The sequence below is a fragment of the Vombatus ursinus genome, unplaced genomic scaffold (assembly GCF_900497805.2).
Source record: "Vombatus ursinus unplaced genomic scaffold, bare-nosed wombat genome assembly UNPS02014786.1, whole genome shotgun sequence".
In the NCBI taxonomy this organism is placed as follows: domain Eukaryota; kingdom Metazoa; phylum Chordata; class Mammalia; order Diprotodontia; family Vombatidae; genus Vombatus; species Vombatus ursinus.
Window position 1 is genome coordinate 14,711,856 of NW_020954564.1, and position 16,232 is coordinate 14,728,087.

Below are 16,232 nucleotides of genomic sequence, written 5' to 3' on the forward strand. Positions count from 1 at the left end.
GCGGAGTGCAATTCTGTGCTATGCACAGGTAAGAGAGAACTATGCTTGAGCAAGAGAACTGTCATGATTTTGAAGCAGCTAAAATAAATAGTACTTAAACAAGAAATGGTTGGAATAACCCTAAATAAGAGAAAGAATTGTCCCCCTGAAGGCAAAAAGTAAAAGATAAGGATAACAATTGAACCTTATTTCATTCATATTGACAAAACTCCTTCTAACAATAATGTCTCCATCCTTCTCTGCAACTCAGAGTCTTAAAGAGTTGCCCAGATCATTGAGAAACTATTCGATCTATCCAGGATCACAAAACCAGAATGTGTCAGAGGTAGAATTTGAAGCCAGCTCTTCTATGTTTGAATCCAGCTCTCTACACAGTATACCATGTTCTCTGTTGGTTGAGAGGAAAAAAATTGTGTATCAAATATTCATGGTAAGTGTTTATGTCCAAGGTACATACAAAATTAACGCAAATTTATAAGAATAAAATCTTTCCCCAACAAGCAAGTGGTCAAGATACATAATAGTTCTCAAAAGAACTACAAACTATAAATAACCACATGAAAAATTATTATAAATCATTAATAATCTCAGATTCTTACCTCACACTAAGAAAATTAGCAAAGATATCAAAAGATGGAAATAATTAACATTAGAGGGGCCATAGAAGGAAGAACTCTAGCACACTGTCGATAGAGCTAAGTAAAAAATGGTCCACCATTCTGGAAAGCAATTAGGAATTATGTTCAAAAAGGGACCAGAATGTCCATATCTTATGATCCTACTATTAGACATATAGCCCCAAAGGTGAAAGATAGAAAAAAGTGTCCCATACACACCAAAATATACATAGTAGTATACTTTGTAGTAGCAAAGAATTAGAAAAAAGGTAGCTAACCAGAGACTAAGTAATGGGCAACAAGTTCTGGTACATTAATACAATGATTATTACTACAACATAACAAATGGAAAAGATGAAAATTTAACAGAAGCATGTAAAGACTTACATTAACCAATGCAAAGTGAAGCAAGAAAGAACAAGGAAAATAATAAACACAAAGATTATAAAAATACAATTATAATCACCAATCTGAAAATGCACCTCCTTGGTACAGAATAAGATACATTTCCAGACATGGCCAATGTGTTGTTTTGTTGTATTTAACTGTAATTGTTAAAAAGGAAAGACTTTTATTGGGGCAGTATAGGAGGAATGAGAGGATAATGATAATGATACCAAAAATGAAAGAAAAATGTCAATTAATCATGTAAAAATAAGCATAAGAGTGGAAATATTCAGAAGTGGGAACAGCTAAGCCAAGGCAAGTACTCAGAAAAATTTGCTGTATACTTTTAAAAGAATAAATTGTATGTAACAGAGATTCGTGGTATTTCATGTACTCATCTTTTTATGATCATATTTATATAAGAAAATGTCAGCATTTTTCATTTTTGTCAAGTTTTTAATCATAAAAGAGAAAATTAAAATAAAATATACCTCCTTCCTTTCTTTTTAGAGGTGGAAATTATAGACATGGAAAACTGCATATACTGTCAGACTTAGTTAATGTGTTAGGAGGTTTTCTAAACACATTTCTTCTTTTTAAATTCTCTATTACGAGAGATGACTTACTGATTATGGGTAGAAGATGTCTACTAGAATATTAAGATGATAAAAATAAACATCAATAAAAATGTTTAAAGGGAAAATTTGACCCAAGATAGCTTTCCAAAGAAAGCATTTTAAGAAGTTTAAATAAATGGTGTGTAGGGATCCGAGAGTTTACTTAGATGGGTACTCTCTCCACTAATGCAAATCACAACACTTTTTTGTGCCTATTATTCTCTCTAGTTTTTGTTTGCATCTTTCCAGAAATCCATAATGAGTTTTTATATACACATACATATAGTCAATGCCAGGAAATTCTATTCTCTATAGCACACAGGCATTTATTTTGCAGGAAGCCAAATCACATGTTTTTTTTTTTTTTAGTGAGGGCACAAAGCCCCTAGCTGATAGTAACACAAGGAACACAAATTTCAAACATCTGGGGTAAGGAAAGTAGGACAATTGTCTATTCTCAGCTCTGAAAGCAAGCCTAAGAAGAACTGCAGTGAGCGTGTTAATGGGTTATGATAAAATAAGAAGCTGCATTCATTTAATTCAGTTATATGTAGGAAAAAAGATTGTGTAATTTATACATCTTCCTATCACGAAACTTGGATTTTTCAAAAATTTTCCAAATTGACCTCCCTTAGCTTCCAGTCAGTCCTTTAACAAGGTTGTCTCTCTTCTAAACCAGTGGCAGGTACTTTATCATTTCCAGTGTCGATTAAGTAGCAGGGATTCTCATTCTCAACACACTGACGATGATAACAGGAATCATGCCATGCACCAATATTATCTCAGTTCGTGCTGCTGCTTCCCCCTTTTCTACCCTGCCCCAAAGGAGCATCCTAGCAATTCTATTTAAAATTATGCATTGTGTACAAAGCTAGCAAAGCAGGCTGTTTAGCAGGTATGTCCCCTGGACACCAAATAAACAGGCCTCTGGTTAGGGCATTTCCAAGATAGCAGAAGACCATACAACATGTTTTACCAAAATTTCACGGACTATCTACAACTGACCTTCCACAATATGGTACTGGCATGCCTTACAGCTCTTATTTACTTTTCATTGAGTGGCTAAACCAGAGTTCTGGATTAAAGACTGTATTATTTTATGTCCAAACGTCCAATTCATTAAGCAAACAATGAATATCATCAATAGTTCATTGAAAATGAATAGAGGACTTGACTAACCATCTGTGTCCAAATATCAGCCATACTTCTGTGCCAAGAATTATTAAGGAGGAGACATAAAAGTAGAACTGGTAGATAGGAATATTTGCCCAGTACTACTGCTCAGCAGGCTTTACAAAGGAACTAGAGACAACACAACATTCAAGGGTTTCTGACTGCAACAAAAGGACACCCATCTGTCTAATCTATGGTGGCATCTCTTTCCTCATTAGAGGAGAGAGTGAAGAGTCAAGGATAACAACTTGTTTGCTCACTTGGGTGACTTGGAGGATAACAGTACCTTCACCAGTAATAGAGAAGTTTGGAAAGATAATGAGTTTTATTTTGGCCTTGTTGAGTTTAAGATCACTCAGGATATCCAGTTTGAGATGCAAGTCTGGAGGTCAGCGAAAAAGTAGATTTGAAAATCAACAACATAGAGATAATAATTCAATTCACGGGAACTGATAAGATAACCAAGTAACATAGTACAGACAGAGAAGTGAAGGTTAGGACAGGGGCCTGTGAGACACCCACCATTAGCAAGCATGACCTAGATGAAGATCTAACAAAGAAGACTGAGAAGGAACAATCAGAAACGTATGAGGAAAACCAGGAAAATAGTATCCTGAAAACCTAAAGAGAAGAGGAGAAAAGGATGATCAACAGTGTCAAAGGCTGCATAGATTGAGAAGAGATCATTTGCTTTAGCAATTAAGAGATCATTGGTAACTTTGGATAGAGCAATTTCAGTTGAACGATGAGGTGAGAATCCAGAATACAGTCCAGAGAGTAAGAGAAGTGGTAGAGGCATTTATTATAAATGGCCTTCTCAAGCTTAGCCACAAAAGAGAAGAGATCTAGCCATCAGAGGATGAAAGCTAGCAGCGATGGATGGATCAAATGAGGGATTTTTAAGGATGAGGAACACATCGAAACGTTTATAGGCAGCAGGGAAGCAGGCAGAAGAGAGGGAGAGGCTGAAGATAGGTGAGACAGTGGAGAGTAGAAAGGGAGAAATCTGCTAGAGAAGAAGGGGATAAAATACGTAGGCAAAGGGATTAGCCTTGGCAAGAAGAGCCACATAACCATGTGAGAAAGGAGTGAAGTCAGAAATAGTGACAAAAGGTTATCTGGGTGATGTGAAATTAGGAGAAGGGGAGAAGAAGAAGCTGTTCATCAGCGACCTCAATTTATTTCAATAAATTATAAAGCACAGTTCATTATACTCCAGACTTTTTTCCTTGTACTTATTCATTCCTTCTTGGTTTCTGTATTCCTTATAGAATTAAATCTTCTAAGGTACCTATTTTGAGTTTCCTCAAAGCTCAGTGGGACACACTCCTACCACTGAAACAAGATTTCCCCTTTTTTTTCCCCTGTGTGCCAAATCCCATCTTTTGCAATCTCACCCAATTTCCTGAAGGCCTCCTTTTTCCTAAGAGGATAAGGGAATTATTTCCTTTCTTTGTTAACCATGGACTTGATTAAGGTACCTCACACATTCCCCTCTATTATAGTCTAATATGCCCCCTCATTCAACAGTTTAGTCCCACAAAAAAAAAAAAAAAAAAAAAAACATTGATTGATTTCACCTATAGGTGGGGTATTGTGAGGTTTAGTCCATGATGTTTCAGGGCCTGTTCTTCCATCACTTCTCTTATTTAACTTCCACTTTCAACCTTGTGTCCTTCTAAAAAGAAATTTCTTAATCGTCTTCTTCTGCTGTTTAGTTGTTAATTTCATAGGTGTCTTTCTCTTTTTAGTTTGTGCTCTTTTTTTGTAGGGTAAATTTGCCTCCTTGGGTTGTTGTATTTGTTTACCTTTCTTACATTTCTGTTTTCAGAACAAATTAGTTTGTTCAGGTCTGGTTTTCTTTATAGGAATGCTTCAAATGCCTCTTTTTTTCTCAATGTCTATCTACTTTTCATTAATACTTTGTCTAGGGTTTTCAGGAAGTTACTTTGGGTTGCATCTTGAGTACCTTTGTTCTATGGAACATCTTATCCCATTCCCTCTTGCATTTTCTGGTGGTTGCAGAATAAACTTGTGTCATTCAAATTTCCCTTTCTTTGTGTTTGAAGGTCTTTCTAGTCATTTGCAGAACTTGATGTTAAACTAAACGACTATGTGTTGTGGAATTTGTAGTTTAGGGTTTTGTTAGTTTTTCTGTATGTACTCTACATTCTTTCAATTTGCACTGTGTTCTGTTTTCTAGGAAGTTTTCTTGTATTATTTCTTACATTATGGTGTTCCGGTTATTTGGCCTGCTATGTTCATTTCAGAGACCTATAATCCTTAAGTTGTATCTACACATCCTATCTTCAAGATCAATATATTCTGACACTTGTCACCATGGATTCAAGTTTTTCTATTCTGCCCATTATTTCTACTGTGCAAGGCATAAATTTTACCTTTCCAGTTCCTAATTCTTAAGCCATTCAAGAACATTCTGCTGTTGGTTCCATGCTATCTTGAAAAACTACCAGGCTCTCTGCCTCAACAGATGTTGATTCATTTTCCTTTGTCATATTATTTTTATTCACAGATGTCTGGTCTCACTTAGATGATATGGAGGCCATTTTCCCTTCTGTTAATAATATCTTCTCTGTTGGTTTATCTCCTTGCACTCAAGGACTTTGACTGAGTTTTCTTACTCCTGAAGTCTTTGGAAATCTCAGACTTTCTTCCTTATATTCCACTATTGCTTTCTGACTTCTTCCCCTTCGATATTCCCGGGGGTTAGGCCTCAGAGTTGTCTCAGATTATTCTCAAACTGGGCAACTATTTTTCACTGGCCTCAGTTTTTGCCCCAAGTGACTTCCAAAAGACAAAACTAGTGCCAGTTGGATGCCAGTCCCCTTTACTTCAGGCCTGGTGAATAAATACACACACACACATACACACACACACACACACACACTGGCATCCTGCCCTAGTTCCCTCTGTCCTTCAGTTCTCTGGCAGAGTACTGTTGAAGCATAGAGCATGGCCTCACTGTAGTCCATGGCAGAGCAAGCTTCTGCTCTTGCCCTTCCACAGCACTGGGAAGGGATGGGGATGGGAGAGTGTTGAGTTCTATTCCAAATCCAAGGATTGGCTTGTGCAGACCTTCCCAGAGGATAGTAGCTGTTAGGGAAAGGGTGCTGAGTAAGCACAATAGGGATTAGTCTTCTCTGTTGTTAGTTCATGGAGTTGTTACCTCTTTTGGGTTCTTCATGCCTTATACTGTGGAGACAGATGAAATGTCTTTATCTCTTGGGCATAATTCTTATTTTAGAAAGGTTTGTGAAGTTGTGAGAAGAAAATGTGTCTAATCTCCTATCTTGTTGGTCATATGACCCAGAAATCTCAATGTTTGCCAAGTCTCTTCTCAAGACTATATCCCTATTTACTTCAACAGATCCTATCACATGGTTTCAAGGGTCCTTATCATCCTAGTCATTCTGTAGAACTATTCAAATACAAGCTCAGTCCAATTCCTGACAGAAGTCCATCTGAACTACCAATTATACATACATGTGCACATACACACACAAACACACATGCCACTTTTCATTAATTTATGAAAATAGTGATGATGATGATAATAATAATGATAACTGATCTTTTCATGTGCTTTAAAGAGCGCAAGGTACTTTATCCTAGGAGTAAGACTTAATCTATGGTCCACGGACCCCAAGCCTTCTGTGTGTATATTTCAAGGGATCTTTGAAATTGGATGGAGAAAAAAAATTACATCTCTATTTTCACTAACCTCTAACTAAAATTTAGCATTCCTTCTAATTATTTAAAAAACAGAATTCTGAAAGGGGATCTATTGGCTTTATCAGACTGCCAAAGAATCTGTGACATAAAAAAGGTTAAGAACACCTGCACTAAAACTTTTTGAAAGGGAGTAACATGGTCAGATTTGTGCTTTAGGCATATCAATGTAGCCCCTGTGTGCAGGATAGATTAGAGGAGGTAGTGGCTGGAGTGATGGAGACGAGTTAGGAGGATATTACAATACTCCCAGTGAAAGGTCATAAGTGACTAAAGTAGGATGATAGGAGTGTGAGCAGGGAAAAAAGGAGATGGTTGGAGATGTTGTAAAGGCAAAATCAGCAAGACTTGGGTAAATGATGGAGAGTAAGGGACTTGAAGGTTGTAAAGCTGGACGGATGTGTTGTGAGGTTTACTATCAGGGTCTTCCTCATTATGCAGTTTAGGTTTGTTTTCTTAAACAGTAAGTATACTGTCCCCAATACTCAACTGACCCAGGCATGAAGGCTCAAGCTTCCCAGGTATTGACAGTTTCCTGCTAGCCTCAAGCCATGATGATACAGCTTCCTATTCACTTTTAGACTTGATGGATAGACTCTAATTTATTAGATTAAGTTATTTGACTCTATAAACCCTGGTCAAGTATGGTAAAGTTGCTTGGAAGCAAAAAACTACTAATATTGGTCATTCAAATATAAAAATATATGGGAATGTCTAAAAAATATCACCATAAATGCAACACCCCACCAAAATGCATGAACTCAAAAATTTTCATTAATAAAAATGTGCATGTACTTATATATGTATACCCGTATATACATACATAATGTTGTTGAGTCATTTCAGTTGTGTCTGACTCTGTGACCCTATTTGGGGTTTTCTTGGCAAAGATACTAGAATTTGCCATTTCCTCCTCCAGCTCATCTTACAGATGAGGAACTAAGACAAACAGAGTTAAGTGACTTGCCCAGGATCACACAGCTAGTAATTAGGTCCTCCTATCTACTGTGCCATCTAGCTGCCCCTAACTCACATATATATGTTTGTATATGTGTGTCCCTCTACCCCTAGTCAATCAGCTATTAAATCTTGTTGACTGCATCCCTCATATTCATCTCCTTTTCTACTCACACAGCCACCAATCCAGTTCAGGTACTCATCACCTCCTTCCTGAAGGGTTATAAAATCCTCTTGATTGATATCCTTATCTCCATCCTACATATAGCTGACAAACAGACATAAGTATATATCTTACCACTATTTCAATAAATGAATGGATAAGTTAAGAGTTAAATCAGAAATTCACGTTGAACAAACTTAAGCATCATTATTCTGTGTATAATCTCTTGACTATCTGTGCAAGGGAGAGTTTCTCAAAAATACTGCAAAAACCATAATGTTCACCCAAAATCATCTATAAGATAGGAATAATTCGGGGCAGCTAGGTGGCACAGTGGATAGAGCACTGGCCTGAAGTCAGGAGGACCTGAGTTCAAATCTGGCCTCAGACCAAACACTTGACACTTACTAGCTGTGTGATCCTGGGCAAGTCACTTAACCTCAATTGCCTAACCATCCCCCCCAAAAAAAGATAGGAAAAATTCTCTCCTGACTTCTCTTTCTCTGTCTTTTGCCCCATCAAACAACAGTCAGAGATCCTCAAAATCTGGATTTATAAATGTAAGTACCAGATAATACTTTCCTTCCTTACCAATCACCACCATGGAGCCCCTGAAAACCAAGGGAGCATCCCTAACACATATCAGAGAAAGGACTTTTCCTCTACAAAAAAAGAAAATCAGGAAGTCATTTTGAGGGATTTACCACCTCACTACTTCAATCTCAATACAGGTTGGAGGAAAACAGACCCCGCCTACCTCCAACAGTCCTAAGATCCTAGTTGGCAGTTCACAATATCCTTTAATAAGCGTACCTGATATCAAGAATTAGACTTGGAGACAGCAAGACCTAATTTCCAATCCTACCTCTGACATTTACTAACTGTGTGACCCTGGGCAACTTTCTTAACAACTCTGAGCCTTAGTTTTTTCACCTGTAAAAGGAGAAGGTGAGAGGGTCTCTAAGGTCCTTCCCAGCTCCAAATCCATGACCCTATCTTATGATTTCATTTGGACACCTACTTGATATACACAGGTTTTCTCTGTTTGTTCATCCCTGGTGTGTATATTGATTTCACAAACACACAGAATTTGACAGTTGGCAGACTTTAGCAGCCATTTAGTATTTAGTAGCAGGCATTTAGTCCAACCCATAAATGAATAACACACCACTAAATAGGATCCAACAAGGTGATGTCTAGCTGCTGCCTAAAGACATCCAAGTAACAAAAATTCAGAACTTTAGAGCAAGCTCTTCCACTTTTGGACCCTCTATTTATTCAGACATTTTCCCTTGATATTCAGTCTAAATTTACTTCTTTGCAGTTTCTATCTGTTGCTCCTGGTTTCACCCTGTGGGACCAAATAATACAAGTCTCATCTTAACTTCACAGAACAGCACTTCAAATATTGAAGTGACTATCATGTTTCCTACCACCCCAGAGTTTTCCCTTCTCCAGGTTAAATATCCTCACTTCATTCAACCGATTGTCATATAACACAAATATATTCGTCATCCTGGTTGCCCTCCTCTGGACAATCTCCAGTTTATTTGTGGAGGAGAAGGTAGAGGAAGAAATAAGCATTTATATAGCACCACTAGGACAGCTGGGCAGCACAGTGGATAAAACACTGAGCATGAAGCCAGGAAGACCTGAGTTCAAATCCAGCCTCAGACCCTTACTAACTGTGTGACCCTGGGCAAGTCATTAACCTCTGAATGACTCAGTTTCCTCATCTAGAAAATGGGGGTAATAATAGCATCTGCCTCCCAGGGTTGTTGGGAGGATCAAATAAGATAATAATTACAAAGTGCTTAGTGCAGTGCCTGGCACACAGTAAATGCTATATAAATGTTAGTTATAATGATGAAGAAGATGATGATGATAATGATGATGTGCCAGTTACTGTGCTGAGAGATTTGTTTGCTTGCTTTTAATAAATATAATCTCATTTGATTATAAACGTCCTTAAATCATAGTGCTCAGAATTAAAGACGATACGACAGATAATGTCTGACAAGGGCAAAGTACAGCAGGAGTATCAACTCACTGTTCCTGAAAGTTGTGCCTCTCCTACTGCAATACAAGCTTGTACCAGTTTTTCTGGCTGCCACATCATACTGCTGACTCACATTGAGCTTGTGGTCCACTAAAACTCCCAGATCCTTTTCAGAACAACCGCTTTTTTTCCATGCCTCCCACATACTTATGGAGCTGATTTTTGTTCTACCTAGATATAAAACTTTATATTCATCCCTATTAAGTTTCATCTTATTCAATTTTGGATCCTGATTCTGTCATCCAGTATGTTAACTATGCCTTCCAAATGTGTAATTTTACAAAACTGAGGAGAATACCATCTATGCCTTTATCCAAGTCATTAATAAAAATGTTAATTACACAAGGCCATGTACAGATCCATGGTAATCCACTGGAGACCCCTGCCATGCTAACACTAACCCATTAATTCTGAGTCTGACCATCCAACCATTCTGAATCCATCTGATTGTATTACTGTTTAATTCATAACTTGTAATCTACTCCACAAGAAAATTACGTGAGACTTCATTGAAAGCTTTGCTAAAAAATTCAAGTAAATTAAATCTACAGCATTCCCCTCAACTACTTGTTTGGTTAGATGTGTCTTACAATAAGGCGGCACAGTGGACAGAGTCCTAGGACTGGAGTCAGACATTTCTAGGTGTGTGACCCTGGACAAATCAGTTTCCTCATTTGTAAAATGAGCTGGAGAAGGAAATGGCAAACCATTCTAGTATCTTTGCCAAGAAAACCCCAAATGGGATCATGAAGAGTCAGATGTAACTGAAAAAACAATTGACAAACAATTAATCTTGTCAAAAGAGGAAATCAGGTTAATTTGGAATAATTTATCCCTGAAGAAATCAGGCTGACTCTTGTTTTAAGGACAGAAAAATGAAGAAATAAAAAGCTATCCTCTCAATGAGATGTGTATATAGCAAATTTAAAGAAAGAAAAGAAAAAACAAAAATATTTAAAAGCAAAAATATCCTATCTCTGTGCTGGTCCCACATGGTAGCTTCTTCCTTAGCCATGCAGAAAGCAGATCACACATTTGTACTGATATGTTTTGTACTCCAAAGTTTGGTAAGAGGGAACTCTCAACCTCAAACCTCATTCAGTATCAAGATATTAAGAATGATAGTCTTGTAATCATTTACAATAATCAATAATAGTCTTGTAATCGTTTAAAATAATCATAGACCTCAATTTAGGTTCAATATTACAAACAATCCATTTTCCAAATGTATTTAATTCACATATGTTTTAAGAGGAAGCTTTAATGAGGAAAAATTTCATCTGTTCATCTGTTTTCTCCCAGATCTTTACAAAATATATTATCCATTAATTTTAGAAAACTTTGGCACATTCAGGTACACAAAAATTCAATGCTTCAGAATATTTGGGGTCATTTGCCATTCACAACAAAGTATTAAGAATTCACTGACCTTAACCCATTGAACAGCTGCTTAGATTTATCCAGTAGGTAACAAAAATCAGTGACTGTTTTTCTCTCTCCCTGTGGGATATCATCTTCAGCTCCTCCAGAGGACATGATTTCTTTAAGAGCAAATTCAGTCCTATATATGTTTAAAAAAAAAAAAGGTCATATTCATATGTACATTAGGTGAAGACAAAAAGAGAGTTTAGATTTTAATGTTCCAACTATTTGTTCAACTTTTTCCAGAAAATTTTTTAAAAAAGCACAGATTTGTCACCATCAGATCATTTAAGCTAAACAAGTTCAAAAAAGATCAAAAGACTACACATTCAACTGTACCAGTTAAAGAAAAAGTATTCTCAAATATTATAACCACAGAACTAAAGTCTTACTTTGATATTTCATCATGATGTAACTTTGGCCTAAAAACTATACCAGTCTACTGGCAAATCCAACCAAGATCAGTACTTTATACATAGTAAGTGTTCAATTAATGTTAACTAAACTGAACAGAATTAGATAAAAGAATATGAATCATTATTTAAGAAAGAGACTGGATAAGATTCCAAGGGTTCATCACCAGAAAGCTGGATATCAGGTAAGACTTTGGAGGGGCCACAACAACTCAAAAAACCATTTAGGGTATTAGTGACATTATAATCTGCATCAGTAAAGGAAATATCCAGACAACTGACATCACAGATCTTCTGAAGTTAAAAAAAACAAAAACAGTATTACAGAAGATGTTTGGTCAACTATTAAATAATCAGCTTTAAAAAGATAATACAAAATAAGTATGGTAGCTCACAGTTGATAATATAACAGCATATAGTTTATAAAACATTTTCTTCACAAGAACCCTGTGAAGTAGGTACACATGTATTATCTACATTTGAAATATGAGGAAACTGAGATTCTGAAAAGATAAGTGATTTTCCAGTATTTCAAGCTTAATAAGTGGTGGAGACAGAACTTTAAGTAAATGTCTAATGATTCCAAATCCAGTGTCCTTCTACTCTATTTGGATGCTTCCCAATAGTTACTCATTTGAAAACCTTTTTGCATATACTGTTATAGGAACAGCAGAGTAAGTACAAAGTTATGTTAAGTAAAATCACAATATTAGTCAATATTTTTACAAAACTTATACCAACAATGATACCATTTTATATGTATGTGGTAGCTGAAGAAAAAGATGCATAGCTCATAACAGTACCTAGATTATTTTTCTTTTTTAAGTACACTTTTTATTGATATGCTTTGTTTTTACATTTCACACTGTATCTCTTCTTTCCTTTTTCCAGAGAAAGGATATGTTTTTTTCCTGGCTCTTGGCCCAGCTCACTTCATTTTGCATCAGTTAATATATTTTTCCATGCTTCTCTTTTTAATCACATTCATCATTTCTTACAGTACAGTAATATTAAATTATATTTATATTTTGTTTGGCCACTCTCTGATTGATGGGCATTTACTTTGTTTTCACTTATTTCTACAATAAAAAGTGCTGCTAAAAATAATTTGGGTTATATGGGACATTTCTATTTGTCACCAACCTCCTTAGGGTACAAGCCTAGCAATGGAATTTCTGAGGCAAAGGGTATGTGCATTTTAGTCACTTTATTTGAAAAATTCCAATTTGTTTTCCAAAATGGTTATACCAATTTATAATTGTATTTGCAGGAAAAAAAAATTAGAATATCAAGGGAAATAATGAAAAAGGTAGTAATGAAAGATTAATAACACTTCTAGATCTCAAACAATATTCTTAAAACAATGATCATTGAAACCATTTGGTACAATATTACCACCCCCCAAAAAATGAAAAATATATTAAGGTACCAGATTAGACAAGGAAGAATCAGAAATGATTGATTTCAATAGCCCACTATATGATAAATCTAAAACTATGAATTATCTAGGAAGGCACTCCCTATTTGAGAATTGCCAGGAAAACTGGAAAGCAATCTGGCAGAAATTAAGTTTAGATCAACATCTTACTATATATTACACAATAAATTCAAAATCTATGTATACATATACATATATGACCTGAATATTTAAGATCAAACCATTAAAAAACTAGAAGACAATCTATTAAATACTATTCACAGCTATGGCTAAGGGGTGAATTCTTTTTTTTTTTTTAGATAATTAGGGTTAAGTGACTTACCCAGGGTCACACAGCTATTAAGGGATGAATTCTTATACAAAAAATAAGGTATAGAAGTTATTAAAAAATAAAATACATAATTTTGATTGCTTGACATTGAAAAATTTTTTGTATTAACAAAAGTAATGCAATTAGGCTAACAAGGCAAGTGGTAAGTTAGGAAAAAAAATTTGTATCTTATACCTATGACAGTTGTCTATATATCTTGAATATTAGACCCTTAAAAATATATAACACCAAAATCAATTTGCCAATAGATAAGTTGTCAAAGGATTTTGTTGCTGTTATTGTTCAGTTGTTTCAATTGTGTCCAACTTCATAACCCCATTTGAGGTTTTCTTGGCAAATATATTTGAATGTTATTTCCTTCTGCAGCTCATTTTACAGATGAGGAAACTGAGTCAAACAGGGTCAAATGACTTGCCCAGGATCACACAGCTAGTAAATGTCTGAGGCCAGATTTGAATTCAAGAAGATGAGTCTTCCTGACTCCAGGCTAAGCAATCTATCCACTGAGCCACCTACCTGCTCTTGCCAAAGGAAATAAACAAACAATTCTCAAAAGAATTACAAGCTATTGAGATCCACAAAAAAAGAATACTCTAAATAAATAAGAGAAATTCAAATCAAAACAAACATGAAGTTTCACCTCATACCAAGTAAATTGGCAAAGAGGACAAAAATGGAAATAGTCAACGTAGGAGGAAGTATGGAAAAATGGACACTGTCATGGACTTTTTTTCATTATGATATTACAAAGAAAAAACTGAAAAAAATATATTAATGCAACAGATTAGACAAGGAAGTATTAGAAATGATTGAACTTCATAATCCAGTATTCGATAAATCTGAAAATGTGAATTATCTATGAAAAGATTCTCTATTTGAAAAGAATTGCCAGGAAAACTGGAAAACAATCTGAGAGAAATTAGGTTTAGGTCAATATATTACAACATACTGCACAATAAATTCAAAATAGAACCTGGATTGTTTTTCACATAGTGTTAAGAAGTATCTTGCACTGAATAACTCACACTTTCTTAACTATTATCTTTTGTAACCAAGGAAAACTTTTGTAAGACTAGCTTGTTATCCTCATTTTGCACATGAGACAAGTCTCAGAAAAGAAAAGTAACTTGTCCAAGCAACAAAACTAATAACAAGTGGCAAAGTTGCATTTTGAACCTAGACTTTCACTGAGCTAAGGCCAGGATTACATCCCTTCCTAGGTTGCAATGTTATAGGAAGGACTGGTTATAAGGGGTTCAACTGCATCTTTGGGAAATTACATTAGTTGTAGAGGAGGATAACATAAGGTATTTTGCATTAATAAATACCATAAAAACCACCACTAGAAGTATCACTATGATAGGAAACCTACCTCCCTCTTCAACTATAATTCATTTATTCACCTTACAAACACAAAGAACAGCTAACCATATACTCACTATTTGGTTTACTTTATTTTAAAATCAACTTGCAAATTGTGGTAATAAGTAGTTTCTCAACATACAATTTAGTTTCTGTTACATTCACTATTATATTTTGTGGCAGGGCAAGCACCAGTAGAATGCCATGAGGGTTGTGTGTGTGTGTGTGTGTGTGTGTGTGTGTGTGTGTGTGTGTGTATTATTTAACCAACATCACTATTGGAACAAAATTCTAACTGCAATGAGGGTAATTAAGTCAGAAGGAGGGTCCAATGTACTCCACATTCCCACCCATGACTACACTAACTTATAGAGGCTCTCAAATGCCTTTCAGTTTTAAAATTCTACTGCCTATGAGATAAAATACAAACTCCTCAACCTGACATTTTAAAAGCCCTCCAAAATCTGGTTCCCATCTGCTTTTCCAGTCTGACTGTTAATATTCCCCTTTCAGGCACTCTCCATGTCAGCCAAACTGGCCTACTCGCTGTTCCCTGAACTCAGTATTCCACCTTCCTTTCCTTATGCCTTTGCACGAGCTATCTTCCTTCCCTAAACTGAATTGCTACACATTACTTCCACGCCATAGATTCCTTAGCTTCTTTCAAAGCTCAAATCGCTTACCACCTCTTATGGAAAGCCTTTCCTGTTCTTCACAATTATTGGTACTCTACCTCCTCAAATTTCCTTGCATTTACCTATCTATGTACAAATGGGTTACATCTCTACAGTAGAATGAACATGAGATTTTTGTGGGACAGGCCCATTTCATTTTTTTCTTGTATCAATAGTGCATTCCATACAGTATATATTTAACAGATGTTTGTACAATTAAATTGGGTTAACAGTCACTACAGAAGACAAAACTTTATACCAAAGAAGCAAGTTTCTATTTAATCCTACCCATGTGATTCTTGTTATGGAATCAATTAAGATTTAGTTAAATTCATTATACTCTAATAAGCTACTAATCAGTAAGGAATACAGACCTTCAAGCAGCAAAGACAATTTCTCTGTGATCTGAGACAGGGTAAACATGGACTTTCACATATAAAAGGACTATTTTTTTCTTCTTTTGACATTTTGACAATGTTAGAAAATAATGTTAAAAAATAATCCCAGAATTCCTGAATGCTCAGGACTCTCTGTGCTCAGAGAAATAAGTAGGAAAAGCAGGAAGGCAACTCAATGCTAGCTCTAAGTTTCTGTGAATCTAGTCAGAATTGCAGGGGACTTTAAAAGTGAATTAATCCTGGCAGGAACTGACCCATAAAATGGAAACTGATAGCACAATGGATTCAAAAACAGAACCTGACAATATAGCATTCACAAGAAACACACTTGAAACAGAGAGACCCACACAGAACAAAAATAAGGGGCTGGAGCAGCATCTATTGTGCTTCAACTGGAGTTAAAAAAAAGCAGCAGTAGCAATCATGATCTAAGACAAAATAAAAGCAAAAATAGATCTAATTAAAAGAGAT

At 35.7% G+C, this 16,232-nt stretch overlaps 1 protein-coding gene across 3 annotated transcripts in view; it reads right to left on the reverse strand.

The window, feature by feature from the left end:
- The window catches only part of LOC114047357 (protein SCAI), a 211,957-nt gene that overhangs the window by 98,266 nt on the left and 97,459 nt on the right, over positions 1–16,232 (reverse strand). For all 3 annotated transcript variants that reach the window (XM_027868168.1, XM_027868167.1, XM_027868169.1), the window contains exon 3: positions 11,153–11,284. In XM_027868168.1, coding sequence (XP_027723969.1) covers positions 11,153–11,284 — 132 coding nt within the window. The remainder of the gene's footprint in view (positions 1–11,152; positions 11,285–16,232) is intronic.